General features: G+C 41.1%; 1 protein-coding gene across 2 annotated transcripts in view; it reads right to left on the reverse strand.

Moving 5' to 3' along the window:
* Positions 1-2,960, reverse strand: part of ZFPM2 (zinc finger protein, FOG family member 2) — a 469,087-nt gene extending 466,127 nt beyond the window's left edge. The window contains exon 1 of one of the 2 annotated variants that reach the window (XM_045006802.1): positions 2,629-2,960. In XM_045006802.1, the coding sequence (XP_044862737.1) occupies positions 2,629-2,668 (40 nt within the window). In that variant the 5' untranslated portion in view covers positions 2,669-2,960. The remainder of the gene's footprint in view (positions 1-2,628) is intronic. The other variant, XM_045006803.1, reaches the window with a different exon arrangement.
* Between the last annotated feature and the right edge of the window lie 13,407 nt (positions 2,961-16,367).

Consider the following 16,367-nt stretch of genomic DNA (forward strand, 5'->3'; position numbering starts at 1 on the left):
TTTCCCATTATCTCCCCTTATCTGGCCAGTCATCAGAGCAAATTAATGGTGCTCTTTCAGCGTCGCCTTTTTATCGCTGCCCAGAGAGCACCCAAGGGGAAAGAATAAGCAAAATATTAAAATACTGCATAAATCACAATTTTAGATAGCAGGAAACTGTGTGCAGTAAAAGAAAAAAACTGTGCCCAACAACCTTTTTGTCCTCTGTCTTCAGAGTTTCTAGTGTAAGCTGACTTTTTGCTTGTCATAGAGATTCTAAATTGTGCATGCTTTATCAGCAAAATGTAGAGTTTTATTGCAAATTGAAGAGTTTTCAAACTTAAAAGTGGTGGTCTAGACTTGTCATTAGTAATTCCATTATTTTTACTGACAATTCTTATGGTCAGCATTTTCAACTCCATTTTTTGTGTTCCAATATCAGCAGAAGAAAAGTTAACTTCAAAATATTATGTCTAAAATACTATATTGCTTGAATAATAAAATCTCAAAAACACATTTTAATAAAGGATGCTTCTTATCAGAATAAACTTCTCAAAGTCTGAGAAAACATTACTTATGGTTGGTCAAATACTAATAGAAATCTCTGTACAGGACACTGCCTGATTGGCCTGAACAAAAATTACTTTAAAACTAGCTAAAGAACACACAACCCCAAAAGCCATCAGCAGGAAGTGCTATGAATATAATGTGCCCTCCAACTCTGATGATCTTGTTTCACTTCTGACAATATAAATTTACAGTCTAATTTGCATGATAATTTTAATGGAAAAATAAAGTTCTTAAAAATCAGACGACACACACAAATGTACAGTGTAATCTACCCATTTCCACATGTTAAATGTGTTTATATTTATTCTTATATATTTATATACATTCATGTACACACAAACCATTAGATGTCACTTTTAAAAAAAACAAAAGCATTTGGGTTAACATTTAATAATGCCATATAGGGAAGCCATAAAAATGCTTTGTGACCTATATCAGAAGTACATAATCCTCAATTTGTATCCAAGCATTTATCTGCCATTATGAAGTGGACATTACCAAAAGTAACATAGCTAATTGGGAATATAAAGTATGCAAAAAATAGAATCAGACAGTCTTCATGCCATACAATCAGTAATGTTTATCATTTATTAACAGTCAAGACACCAGTCATACACTAGAAAGCCTTTCTAACTAATAACTTTTATAATCATATCTCATATCATATACTGTTTTATAATATTAACTACACTAATAGATTAATGCATATTACATAAAAAATGTATAGGTTTAAAAGCAAATAACATGTTTACTTAAGAATATCAAAACCCAAAGTAATTAAAAAGTTCCTTGAAAAATGAAGGATTTAAAATGCTTTACAAAACGTAAAAGTTGCAATCATTTATTATTATATACTAACTTTAGTAAACATAAAACTTAATCAGGAACATGCTGCTATTTTATTTTCCAAATTAAAAGATAGTTAAAAAGTAATTTCTACTAAGCAGGGATGTTCTACCAACACAATCCAAAGGTTTTACAGTGACTAATCTTTTTTCAACCTGCAGCTCATTTTCTTGTTTGCTAAACCAGTTCATCAATTCAAAAATTGCACCAGAACTGAGCTAGTCATACCCATTTTGAAGTCAGAAATCAATGAGAAAAATGCTATTAAAGGATCCTCTCCAAGTCACATGATGGTTAGTTTTAAAGTAGTTCTAGGATACAGACATCAATGAAGTTGTATCAGCTCAGTGGTGCTGATTTTAAAACAAAATGGTTTATTGTATCTGTTTTGAAACGCCTTTGCACTTCTTCGAGTACCGACCGTTAGGATTGTTCGGCTGAATAATCTGAAGCACAGAAAAGTTTATGAAGTTGAGATCACAGCTCATGTGTGTCCCAGGCAGGAAAAGTGAACTATGGATACTATTAGGAAGAAGATTTTTGACCACGACCCACCAATACACCTGGTTTCTAACCAAAACAAAAACATTTCCCCTTCAAAAGTGTTGCACTTCCGAAAACAACAAAGGCGACTATCTGCAAATGTTTTTTTTTATGCAAACCAAATCCTACAGGGAGATGCAAAGCTTTGCATAATGCAAACCTAAGCGACTGGAGAAAGAGCCCCGAAAGATGACTAAATCAGCACTGCCCAGGGACGGTTAGTATTGAGTTGTGCCGCTCGGAGGATCCTTTCCCTACTGCTCCCTTTGCTGGAACTTTTCTTACACGCACTTTCTGTTTCTTCGCGATGCTCTGGGATTTCGGCAGCCTTAGCCTGGCATGGATTCCCCACCCACCCCCCAGCTGTACTTGATCCCTCGCATACTTATCTGTAAACTAGTTCGCACTGGTCTCCTAAATTAGTTCAACTTTAACATACAGAAGTGATCTGGTTCCCAGACTGAGTGAGGGAGTTTTCAGGGGAAGGGTGAGGCAGGAGTAGGTGCTCAGTAGTGAGGGAGCTGCTCGGACTACATCAAAGGAGCTTTTCTTTCGTCCCTGCCCTTTTCGCTCTACCCTCAAGCCTCTTTGGCGAAGTTTCACCCTTCCGCCCAGACCCGGGACTCTGCCCTCTCCCAAGAAGGCCAGAAATCAAAGTCTGTCAGAGGGAGCCCCCCTCAGGAAACTTACGTTTGATCTGCCTGGGTTTGCTCTGTTTCCTGCGGGACATGCTGCCGCTGCTCCTGCCTGGCTCCAGGTGCGGGAGGAGAGGGCTGCGGGCTGGGGTGACAGATCAGGCGGCGGGGCTCATGGAGGAGCCGCTGGACGCCTCGCGAGGCGCAGTCAAATGAGAGGGGGGAGGGCGAGCGAGGGACCGGGAACGAGGGGCAGATGTAGCTCGGGCGAGTGAGAGGCAGCGAGGCTGAGGGGAGCGAGGAGGAGGAAGGAGGGAGGGAGGCGGGGGTGGGGGAAGCAGGGAGGGAGGGGGGCGCTCGCTCTCCCCGCCGTTGCCGTGCGGATGCCGCCGCCGTTGTCGCTCTCGGAGCCGCGCTCGGCTCAGACTGACGGGCTGCGGGAGGTGGCAGGGGAGGAGGGGGCGAGGGAGGGGCTTTCCAAGGCTGGCGGGGGGGGGGGGGGGAGTTTGTCCGGCGGGGTTGACGGACACTGGCGGTTTCCACAGACAGGTCCGCCTGCAAACAGCAGCAGCCTCCGGGGCGCGGGAGGCTTCAATCGTGGGAGCTGCTCTCTGCCCTCCGTAGGGGAAGGAGTCGGCTCCCTTCGGCCCCCTCCCCCACCCCAACTTCCCTCCGACAGGGAAAACACGAGCCAGGCTCCGAGCTCCGGCACGCTGAGGTGAGACTAGTCACGCGCTGTTCCCGCGGATCACAGGCGCCCGCTGCGCTTTGGGGACCGGTCCCGGTTAAGTCTCTTCCCCCGCCCCCGTAGAACACTTCACTTCTGCTAAAGCCCCGTTGGCCAGGGCGCCCCAGGGCTGGGCTGAAGCGGATGCTCCACGGGATGGGCACTGGGGGCTGGCGCTTCCTGGACAGTGCGTGCGCCCCACCTGGGGTTTTCCACGGGGAAGCTGGAGCCGGGCATTCCCCTGCACATAGCTCCATGGGCACGGGGTAGGTGCTTGCATGTGTAGGCATTGATACAAGAAGAAAAAGCACTGGGTGGCTGACTGGTCCACCAGGCGGTAATCAATTACTGATGGGCCCTGAACAGACTGCATCAGAGCCTGCCCCACAGGTACACGGGTGTTAGTGCAAAGTACAGCTGCTCATACTCTTCGTTGGGAGGAGTCTAGCAAATAAGTTTAGCCTTTTTCTTTATTCTTGAATTACCCACAACCAGGACCTGTTTTTCAACAAATGTGTTCATTATTCACAATTGTTCAACTGATCTTTTCTGCAAGCAAATTTTAGCCTGTGGTTCATTCTGAAGGTTGTATATTTGCTCCGTGGTAATAATTATTTGCATGTCTGACTGATCATTTAGGTGATATTGTTTCGGTTCTCTAATTGGACGATCGTTGGTTATAAAAGAAAAGTCCCCATTCACCACTTATCTGTGAACATTCATGATTGATCAACATATGTATTGTGCAAATAATAAAAAGTTTTTCAAAGTGGTTCAATTTCTGTTACAAATACTCTTGTGAATATTTGTTCATTTTAGTGTTGACATTGCTGTCTGTAAATAGTCTTGCAAATAAAAACTTGCATAGGTAAATGTTCATGAAGAAGTGAAGCGAAAGAGTTATGCATATCAATTAAGTGAATCAGGGAATTTTAATTACAAACTCCACATACTCTTACTTGCCCAGTTCTATTCTGGAATTCTTCCACTAATGTCAGTCATGTTTTTCGGGATTTACATCAGTTCATAAAAGGCAAAATCTGCTTTAACATTTCTTTTGAATGATGTAGATTAATATATACAATGAAGGGGTTTATTACAGGTATCCCTCAAGTATGTGAACAATTTGATTAAGGCAAATGATTTCCCTCCCTATTTGCATCTCTTTTCTCTTGACCATTCTGCTGAAATGTGTTAAGGTGTTACTAATAAGTGTTTTTCCCTCTACTTAAAGTGAGCATGGCATCCCACATCCATAGTTCCTTTTGCTGGTCCCCTTGAGATGTAGAGTCTTTGTGTAATAACAGCCCTGGTATTATGAGTAGTCATACCATTTAGCCTTTAATTCAAACTTTACTACAAGTTAAGTTTTACCTAGGATAGTTCCCTATTGTTTAGTATAGTAAGATTTTCACCACAATCTGTTCCAGACATAGGATGTTGAACAAGAAGCAATTATTGAGTGGGAATGGGCAAATTCCTCATGGACTTAGTGAACACTCTACTACTCTTATACTACATACTTATTTTTTAATTAGACAACTGTTAGCTAAATTAACATGGTAAAGTTGCTTGTCTACTAACAAATGTGCTGTAATGAGTGTTCATTTCTCAGCTTAGACTGACATTTTTAAAGGGACCTAAAGTAGATAGGGCCCGATTCTCATTTATAAGGTGGGCACCTATCACTTAGGCACTTTTGAACATTTCAGCCCTATTCCCCAGTCTACACTGGTAGTGTCTTTGGTCCAAGAGAGCAATGAATGGTTTTTGTGTCATTCGCTGCTGTACTTTACCATCCGTTTATTCAGATCAGACAAGAGACAAGATTGGGAAGTAAATATCTTTTATTGGACCAATTTCTGTTGGTGAAAGAGACAAGCTTTTGAGCTACACAGAGCTCTTCTTCAAGTCCAGGAAAAGTAGACATATATATATATATATATAAAATCTGTCTACCTTTCCTACACACACATGTCTTGAAATACAAGAAACTGAGATTAAGTACAGTGTTTTCAGTAGCTGGACATTATATAGATTGGATCTTGTAATGAGTAATTCTGTCACCATCATTTTTAAATTTCATGGTATAAGACAGTTATTTCATAGATGATACAGGTGTGAAAACAGACAAAATTGAGCAGTGCTGGAAATCTACATCACAAATAAGTATTTATTCCAGGGAAGATGTGATTCCATCACTCTGCTGCATTGGGGGTCTCAGCCCAGATCCCAGTGCATTGAGAGCCATATTTAAAATAACCACCGCTGTTATTAGGGTGATCAGATGTCCTAATTTTATAGGAACAGTCCCAATATTCAGGGCTTTGTCTTATATAGGAGCCTATTACCATCCACCCCCATCCTGATTTTTCACACTTGCTATCTGGTTACCCTATCTATATATACACACTATATGGAGTACCTTGCTTTCTCAAATGTTTAAGAAGAAATGTGATTTTAGTTTCATATATTTTTTCTATTTCCAACCCATTAAGGTCATAGTGGTCTGCCCAAAACTGAACATATAAAGATGTATTATAGTGGCTATTTAGAGACTAGCATTTGAATCAGTATTATGATTAATCAGATCATTAAATTTTAAAAATATATTTACAATGAAGAATAAAAGTTAAAAATTAGTTTGCAAAATTACAAGAAAAAAGTGCATTTGTTGTTTAGAAATGTAATTAACAAAATTATGTCCCTAATATTCTCCAAACTCGACACTCATTCAGCACATAAGAAGATTGAGAGACAAGGTAAGGTGAGTGGCACAGAGCTGCTCTACTCACCACTGGGTGGGCACCTCCTTCTGGCTGCTTCTGGGGATTAGTTCTGCCAGGTCGATGCTCCTTCCTGCAGTTGCACTCTGGGTCTTGCTGTCTCTGGGCTTGACTGTTCGACTGCTTCATAGCATGGCCCTATGGTCAGGTCACTGTAGTCCTCCTCTTCCGGGTAAGGTTACCATATGTCCCAAAGGGAAAATGAGGCATTGTGTGCCGCTAGCCCAAGAGCCCCCCACCCCACGTGGGGCTGGTTGGAGCTGTTTGTCCAAGCTCCCCCTCCCTCCCTGCACAGGACTGGCATTGCTGCTCATCTGAGCCCTGCTCGCCCCTTGTGCAAGGCAGGGGTGACATCACTGCTCAACTGATCCCTGCCTACCACCCATGGCAGAGCTGGCATTGCTGCTCCTCCCCCCACTCCAGGCTTCCACACCCCACTTTTTTGACAAAAGTGGGCATTTCTCCTATTTGCTCTTGCCACACCAGGAGGAGTTGCAAGCACTTTGGAGGAGAGAATTGGAATTCAAAATGGTCTTGACAAACTGGAGAAGTGGTCTGAAATAAATAGGATGAAATTCAACAAGGAGTAATGCAAAGTACCACACTTAAGAATAATCAGTTGCAGAAATTCAAAATGGGAAATGACTGCCTAGGAAGGAGTACTGTAGAAAAGGATCTGGGGGTTATAGTGGATCACAAACTAAATATGAGTCATAATACTGTTGCAAAAACAAACAGACATAATTCTCGGAAGTATTAGCAGGAGTGTTGTAAGCAAGATTACAAGAAGTAATTCTTTCACTCAACTCAGCAATGATAAGATGTCAACTGGTGTATACTATCCAGTTCTAGGCACCACACTTTGGGAAAGATGTGGACAAATTGGAGAAAGTCCAGAGGAGAGCAACAAAAATTGTTAAAGTTCTAGACAACATTACCTATGAAAAAAGACTGAAAAGAAACCCGCAACAAACTAGGATGGTTTAGGCTGGAGAAAAGACGACTGAAGAGGACATGATTACAGTCTTCAAGTAAGTAAAAGGTTGTCATAAAGAAGGGTGATAAATTGTTCTCCTTAACAACTGAGGACAGGACAAGATGTAATGGGCTTAAATTGCAGCAAGGGAGATTTAGGTTACGCATTCGGAAAAAACTTCCTCGCTATAAGGGTGATTAAACACTAACAGATTCCACACTCTCCGTAGGTAATCTCCATTATTGGAAGTTTATCAGAACAGGTTAGACAAACACCTGACAGGAATGGTCTAGATAATACTTAATCCTGCTTCAGTGTAGGGGACTGAATTAGATGACCTATTGAGGTCCCTTCCAGTTCTATATTTCTATAATTCAAATGAGATGTCACACACACAGTAGATAATACAAATCTTTATAATATCATCCACTTCCTTTCATACATAACTATGATGGTAGTTAACAATGTAGACAATTAAATCATTATTAAGATTGAGTGAACATTCCTTAATACAAATAGGAGTAGTTCATACCTCTCCCAGATGTTGCTTCAGACTATCTGAAATCAGTTTAGGTTTGTTTCACAGTTGTTTGCTTGTAATCCTTTCTATCTTTATTCTTTATACTTAGTATCACTTAATTCTATGTCCTTTTCTTAAATAAATTTGTTTTACGATTATTGTAAACCAATTCAGTGCTATGATTGAAATAAGACCCTAGCTAATGAGCTGCAGTGTATTGTCTCTTTAAAGGAGCAGCATACTTAACTTCTGTGACTGTAGAGAGGCTGGACAATGCAGGGAGATGACCCTGTAAAACTCAGGAGTTGGGGTTCACTGTTTGTTACCACCAAGGCAACATTTGGTTTGGAAGCATCCGGAAGAGTTTGCTGGCAATACAGACAAGCTGGTATATCATGGAGTTGTCACGCACAATAGCAAAACTTTCATTTGCTGAGGCAGGTAACACAGTAACTCACAATTCTGGGAATCTAAATAGATTGTCCCATTGGCAGATTATTTGGAGGAAATTTAGGATTGGGAGGGTTTCGGGGTCACTGCAAAAAGTAACTGGGCAGTGGAAACCAGGATGTGACCTGCATGCTTATAAGCTGGCTATTGATGTCAGGGCTGTGAGCCACAGCAGCATAACATTTAAGGCACCCAGAGTTGCAGGGCTGGTGGTGACAACCCCTTATTGTCTGGGTTGAACTCCAAAGTGTCACAGTAAGTCACTGTGTTTCTCTTCATTTTGCAACCCCATCCTCCACAGGAATGGATGTAGAATCCTTATCATTACTCTACAATTGATGCTGCTAGGAAAGCACCTTTTTATAGGATCATGACGTTAAGAAACAACAAAAGAGCAGAGAGCAGCAAATACAAAGTGCTGGCAGGTGAGGGGAACAGTTTATGTCCACACTTTGACAGTACATTCATTCACTATGATGTAATCAAGCATAAAGGCGACTAAAATATTGTCTCCTCTACACTTCCTCCACCTATTCCAGTTTAACTGGCGTATAGCACCCCCTTCTGGGTAATATGCAGTTTCTGTACCATCTCAAACAGCCAGATTAGGTGTCTACATTCACTCACATCCGTTTGCTTTTTATGTCCAGATTTGGCACAGCAGGTTACGTCATAATACTGATCTCTCAACAGCCTATACAGAAACATGACAGAGAATAAAAAAATTAAAGAGACCTGGCAACATGTATGATTTTCCCACAGTAGACACAGCTATAACTCCAGTGGAGCTGTCAGTCTACTGTGGCTTTATAAGCACATCCTTTGGCTTTATAAACTCCTTTTTTTCCTGTTTCAGATGGTAGCTGTGTTAGTGTGATGCTCTTCTTTCATGGCTGCATAACAATCACTGGTTCACGTTAATAAATGATCTGTGGTTGTGCCTTAGCTGTGTGGTTACACTGTGCAAATGATGCTCTTCCCACCCATAATGCATGCACCAGTACTGTACACATCTTATTTATTCAGAAATGGCTTTTAGTTTTACCAAAAATATAAATCACAAACAAGCAACAAACAAAACCTAGACAAAATCCTGGATGGCTACACCACTACACCCTCATAACTCCTTTGTTAATTCAAGTACCTCTCACTTGCACATCTGTGTTTTCCTTTAGATAAGGGATACCTTCTCATTTCACATGCAATTCTTCAGTTATGTCATTATTTTTATAAATGAGATAGATGCACATATGAAACAATTCCTAACATGTCAACACACCTGTCTTTCAGAAGTGGGATTCAAGAGGTTTTCTACCTTCAAAGAAGCAGTCTCTTTGCATAAACTAAGGTAACTGCAATCCAGTTTTTAAAGACTTTGTACTCCAATATATTGAAGAAAAATTAAATAGCAAATGTAGCTCAGATTCATGTTCATAATTATAAATTATGTGGTAATTTATAATTCCACATAATTTATGTAAATGTAACATTTGACCACATATTTCTAATGTTATGATATTACCAAATAATGTGTCAAATTATAATCCTGATTCCTGCACCAAAAATACGTATCAGTCCAACAAACCACATTTGAAAACATATGCAGGAGTCCAATATGTTTTGCATGATTTAAATTGTTGAAATTTCAGTATAGTTTAGTATTAGGCCACTATGTCTTATTCACAGTATAATCTACCTCAAATGTCCATCTCTGTGAAATGCACAAGTAGCATAGGAAAATCCAAGTAACAACTCAAAGTTTCAGACGAGAGAGAAAATTTTCAAAAATGCCTCAGTGACTTTAGATTCTAAATCCCATTTTCAAAACTGATAGGCACTTAGTCAGCTATCTAGGTCACTTTTTGACAATGGGAGCTAGGTTCTAAAGTCAGAGGCATATTTGAAATGTTTTCTCTAGATGAAAACAGGATGCACATTTTAATACTGAAATAGCTATAATGACATGGCTTGAGTGGTCTAGGCAAGTAAGAATTAAAATATGAAATGGAAAGAAATCTCAGTTGCTGATTGCTTTCCATATTAACCCACTTTATATTTGGCAGGTTTACCTTTGCACCCCTTCAAATTCCCAACAAACAGTATTTGGCAATTCCCATAAAGGGACCCAAAGAGCAAAATTCTCCAAACCCCTGAACTCTGTGTAGTCATTTTCACTATTGCAAAGTGACTGTAGAGTGGTTTTAAAGTCTTATCAAAGCACAGTAGTACACATTTACACCCTCTTTGCCATCACTTCATGTTGGTGTAAATAACTACATAAGGTGCAGGGTAATGAAAATTTTGTTCTTCAATTTTAGTTCCAGATGGAAGAAAGGTAGGCTCCTTCTGATAAAACATTGATTAGTTTACATGTTTTTACTCAAACAACTTTATTGTACATTAGTATTGTCATTGACACTCTGGAATATCAGACACACTTAGCCTATTTTACATATGAATGTAGGAAGATGGGTCTGATCCAGGCTGGCAATTCCTAAAATACATCTAGCCCAGCATCCTGCCTATGACAGTGGCCAATACTACATGCTTCAGAGGAAAGTGTAAAAGTCCCATAGTAAATTGATGCTGGATAAGATGCCATTCACATTAGGTATCATCCTAATTTCTAATAATTGGAGATTGTTTTAAACCCTGAAGCATGCGGTTTAATATTATGTCTATGATCATTAATTTCACACCAGAAACTGAATCTGACCCAGTATATGTATTTCTAGTGCTGTGCTGCTTGTTAAACACAGAGGACCACATTACTCATTTGCTTAACTTCATTGACTTTAACCAGGGTTCCACAGGTGTAACAACAAAATTTGGTCCATTGACTTTGCTCTTTCAAGTTTTTGGTATATTGCATAGTTTTCATGGTCATCTCAGTGGGATGCTCTGGGATTTTAGTGCTCTCCAAGAGAAATATACAGGGCCGTCCTTAGGATTTATGAGGCCCTATGCAGTATTATTAAACTGGTGCCCCTATGCTCCACTGAAGGCAGTTCCAGCCTGCACCACTGACCCCAGTGTGTCGAGGGAGCACACCCACCAGCCCCGCCTGCCGACCTCCCAAAACCCTCCCCCATTGCTGACATTCACAAAGCTTCGTACGCAGTGATGCTGCGGCAGTGCCTCAAGGCAGGCTTTGCGCTGTCATATGGGGGCTGCATCTTGCCAGAGCCCACGGCCCTCCTGTAGCCCCTAGCCACTCCTGGCTCACCACGAGCATTTTGACAGGAAGTACCAAGCAGTAATAACAACAATACAAGTGTTTGCGCATGTGTGTGTGTGTGTGTGTGAGACAGTGTGTGTGTGAGAGAGACAGAGTCCATGTGTGTCAGAGAGACAGAGACAGTGTGTGTGTGTGTGTGTGTGTGTGAGAGAGAGAGTGTGTGTGAGAGAGAGAGACTGTGTTGGTGGACTGTGTGACAGAATGTTTGTTGGGGAGTGTGAAACTGTGTGTGTACATGTGTGAGAGTGACAATCTGTATTGCGGGACTGTGACTTGTGAGAGGCAGACTGTATGTGGGTGAGACAGCTAGTCTGGGTGTGAGAGACAGTGAGTGCACTGTCACTTTAAGTCCCCCCCTCCTTCACTCCCTCCCCTCAACTTATGTGGAAGTTTCGCTCTTCCTGGCCCCATCCCAACCTGGCCCCAGCCTGAGACTGAGTGGCGCAGGCAGGCATGGTCCAGGGAGGGACTCCATTATGGGTGGTGGTGAGCCAGGCCACCGCGCTGCCAGTGACTGGTTGCGCCGCTCTGTGCTCCCTGGGGCTGGGGCGGCAGAGCCGGAGGCTGGATCCCTGAGCTGGCTGGCTGAGGAGCAAGTGAGGGAAAGGGTGGGGTTGGGGAGAAGCCTGCTGACTCAGCACGGGGTGAGGGGCCGGAGAAAAGAGGATTCCAGCCACGGCCAGTGAGGAATGGTGCCCCAAATTTTCCGGTGCCCTACGCAGCCGTGTATGCTGCATATGCCTAGGAATATATATATACACATACATACATACACACACACATATTTGTTTATCAGTTAGTACTTGCGTCCCGATCCATGATGCCTTTACCACAGATCATAAATGAAAAACATTCTGATGTACTGAAGTTGCATTTTCCTTCAATCTCCATTTGGTCAAGATGACTTGAGTTACAGGGAACATTACTTTCTGAAGTGTTTGGGACATGCTTTTTACTTCAATATATCAACTGATATCTGTATGAGTGTTAACTGTACCCTAGCTGTAGTTTTAAAGGAAAAAAATAGACTTGTAGTTACATGATTAAAGTGATGAGGAATATATGACATTGATAAACATGATGAAACTGAAATAAAGTATAAAAACTTAAACATGATCTCTAAGATTCTGACAAGTTTAGATATTACAGTAGATATGTAAAGTCCATTAATGCATGCCCAGCTTTCCCTTTTACAGGTCCCTGTGGGAAGAACGTATACAGATGAGGTGAGAAAGGTTTTTTCACTGAGAGAATCAGGTCACAAAAATGAGGGCTCAATGGCCTGTTGCTCTTGCCCGGGGCCAGTCCCTCAGCTAATGTACTTACAACTCCAACCATGTTTTTTATAGGACATTTTGTCCATTTGTGTAGATTTTCAATGTATTATTTTTGTTCAAATTACCAACTCTATGTTGTAATAATTCTACAGCTGCAGCCACTGCAATATATCATGTGGTTTCCATGACTCCAACTCCATTTTGATATATTCCTCTTCTTTGGCCACTAACCAATGAATCACCTCGGAAACCCTGGACCTGGTTGCCATGGACACACTCTGACTGTGTAATGTTACATTTCAGTACTCAGATGTCTACAGACTGGCAAGTTTATTCACTGGACCTTAGGAAGGTGATCAGAAATCAGGCCCCAATTTGTACCCTCATTTTATAGGTGAAAATAATTGCAGACACAATTTTGCATGTAAAAATTATGCCATGTAGTACCTAACTACCTGAGTTATGTGCCCAAACAGGTACTCTCTAAATAACATCAGTTTCCACCACAATAATTTAAGGCCATTTACAACCAAAAATCAGACACTTATAATATATTGTATAATATATTCCTAGCAAGGTCCTGCTCATATTCTCCCAACTATTCCACACTTGTTGAAAGTTTTTCCATTTTAATCTGCAGACCTAAAAACTCCCTTACTTGATAATTTTCTCTAAAATATTTTCCAGGGATTAATGTCACATTCTCATGTCAATTGGCACATTATAACAACTAAACTCTTAGTAGTAACCCTCCACTTTTACTGCTTTGCCTCTTTGCCATTGGGAACACTAATCCATTGCAGGTCTCTTCCTAGATGAGAACTATATGAAATGCTGCAGTATCTCTAGGGAGCTCTTTTGATGATGGCAGAATATGTGGTTTAGGTCCTTGATGCTTTTCAAGCAGTGTCTCTCATATCTACCCTCTCATCTTCTATATTTTGATATTGCTCTGATGTATTTTGGGGCCTTCATACTGCACACGACTGGGGCTTGGATCACTTGTCTTTCCTACACACTCACACCTCTCCACTCTTAGAAAGACCTCTGGCTCTAAGGATCACCTCAGAAATTGTCCCCTCCGCATTTGACTCTAACAATATCTACCTTTCTTCTTCTGTTTCATCTTATCATAGAATCATAGAATCTCAGGGTTGGAAGGGACCTCAGGAGGTCATCTAGTTCAACCCCCTGCTCAAAGCAGGACCAAACCCAACTAAGTCATCCCAGCCAGGGCTTTGTCAAGCCTGACCTTAAAAACCTCTAAGGAAGGAGATTCCACCACCTCCCTAGGTAACCCATTCCAGTTCTTCACCACCCTACTAGTGAAAAAGTTTTTCCTAATATCCAACCTAAACCTCCCCCTCTGCAACTTGAGACCATTACTCCTTGTTCTGTCATCTTCTACCACTGAGAACAGTCTAGATCCATCCTCTTTGGAACCCCCTTTCAGGTAGTTGAAAGCAGCTATCAAATCCCCCCTCATTCTTCTCTTCTGCAGACTAAACAATCCCAGTTCCCTCAGCCTCTCCTCATAAGTCATGTGCTCCAGCCCCCTAATCATTTTTGTTGCCCTCCGCTGGACTCTCTCCAATTTATCCACATCCTTCTTGTAGTGTGGGGCCCAAAACTGGACACAGTACTCCAAATGAGGCCTCACCAGTGCTGAGTAGAGGGGAATGATCACATCCCTCGATCTGCTGGAAATGCCCCTACTTATACAACCCAAAATGCCATTAGCCTTCTTGGCAACAAGGGCACACTGTTGACTCATATTCAGCTTTTCGTCCACTGTTACCCCTAGGTCCTTTTCTGCAGAACTGCTGCCCAGCCATTCGGTCCCTAGTCTGTAGCAGTGCATGGGATTCTTCCGTCCTAAGTGCAGGACTCTGCACTTGTCCTTGTTGAACCTCATCATATTTCTTTTGGCCCAATCCTCTAATTTGTCTAGGTCCCTCTGTATCCTAGCCATACCCTCCAGCGTATCAACCACTCCTCCCAGTTTAGTGTCATCTGCAAACTTGCTAAGGGTCCACACCATCCTCCAGATCGTTAATGAAGATATTGAATAAAACCGGCCCCAGCACCGACCCTTGGGGCACTCCACTTGATAATGGTTGTGCCTACTATAACATCCCACCTTGCCCTGTGTTGTTGACAATGTTCCACAAAGCAGCAAATATTGGTGATATTCTGACTACTGAAGTATTTCTCAATAAAGGTAACCATTCTAAATATATTCCACTTTTGCCCAATATCTTTGGTCAACAGTGATGTTAAAATTCTTATTACATTATTCATAGATAGGATTATATCTACCCCAGATTGCTAATCTAAGTATAACACATGAGATCACTACATTTTCAGATAAACACTAAAAACAGGAAGTGGTTAAGACTCAGAAGGAATTTGAATGTCTTACAGCATCATAGATCCCTCGAAAAGATTGGAGGTGGAATATGAAATTCAACAGACTAACTTAGTTTTCTGACTAATTCACATTCAATTTTGGCCTACAGCACTGCTTCTATCACAGAAGAATTTAGCCCATTATATTCCATATTTCAGTAGGAGACATTAAGACTATAGGACTGCTCGTGGCATAGTGCCCACTAAAATCAATGGAAAAACTCCTAGACTTGAATTGAGATTGGCTCTATGCTTGGTAAGTGTTTGAAGGAGTGGGCCCTTATTTTGTAGAAACTGTTCTACTGAATCAAATTTGGAATTACATCTGTTAAAAATACAAAAGGTTTTAAAATGTATATAGTACAAAGATGGCAGAATAGCTATCAAAGTGTTCCGAACATGGAAGTGCTCAGTGTAGGCTTAACTCTACTTCCATTGAAGTCAATGGCTGTTTTATAATTTACTTCAGTGGGAGCACTGATAGGCCAACACTGAACACTTTTGATTGTGTAAAGAAAGAGGCTGGGATAGGTGAAACAATTACTGCATAAAAAGGATGTAAACCAATATTTAGATGAAACTGCTACTAGTCCAGAACAGATAACTGACTGACAACATGTGGCATCTTTTGAGTGTTGTGGGGGTTTCCTCAGCATACCGAAACATCTATTGTCACAGAAACCCTCCATGTAAACAAAGCTTTTGATTATTTGGAATGCTAGAAAAATGTGGATGCTCATGGATATTCCTCCTCTTACTTCCTACTAAATATTTCAAGCCTACAGATTCATTTACTGTAAATGGTTCTCTCTCTCTTACCTTTCAAATTCACATTATACCTATTAGGGATACTCTGTTTCCTCTTTCTTGTGCCCTTTCTATTTAATTCCTATTGAAGTCTTTAGCCCTACATTATCAGAAATATCCAGACAAACTGGAGAGAGATCAGTAAACAAAACAAAAATGGTCAGGTAGCTTGAGAGAATGACTTATGAATAAAGACTATAAGTGCTAAATATGTATACTCTAACTAAGAGATGACTAGAAGGGAACATGGTAAGAGTCTACAGATGTGTGATAGATGTCCATGCCAAGAATTGGGAACAAGTATTTAGTGTAGTACAGTTATATATAACCAGGTGTAATGAGAAGAAAGAAAAAGAAAATTCAGGATGGCCATCAGGAAAATCTTCCTGATAGTATTTTATGTATTAGGTTGTAGAACAGTCTCCTAATGAAAGGAAAAGAAGCCCTTTCACTTGGGGGCTTTTGAAACTAGACTGGACAAAACACCAGAGAATATATTTTAGGGAATGTTCCTGCATTTGCATGATGATGGAGTAGATGATCTAAATAGCTTGTTCTATCTGACTTCTATGGCATACTACATCAGGGTATTGAGCTGTAATCT

This window comes from Mauremys mutica, chromosome 2 (genome assembly GCF_020497125.1).
Source record: "Mauremys mutica isolate MM-2020 ecotype Southern chromosome 2, ASM2049712v1, whole genome shotgun sequence".
Lineage (NCBI taxonomy): Eukaryota > Metazoa > Chordata > Testudines > Geoemydidae > Mauremys > Mauremys mutica.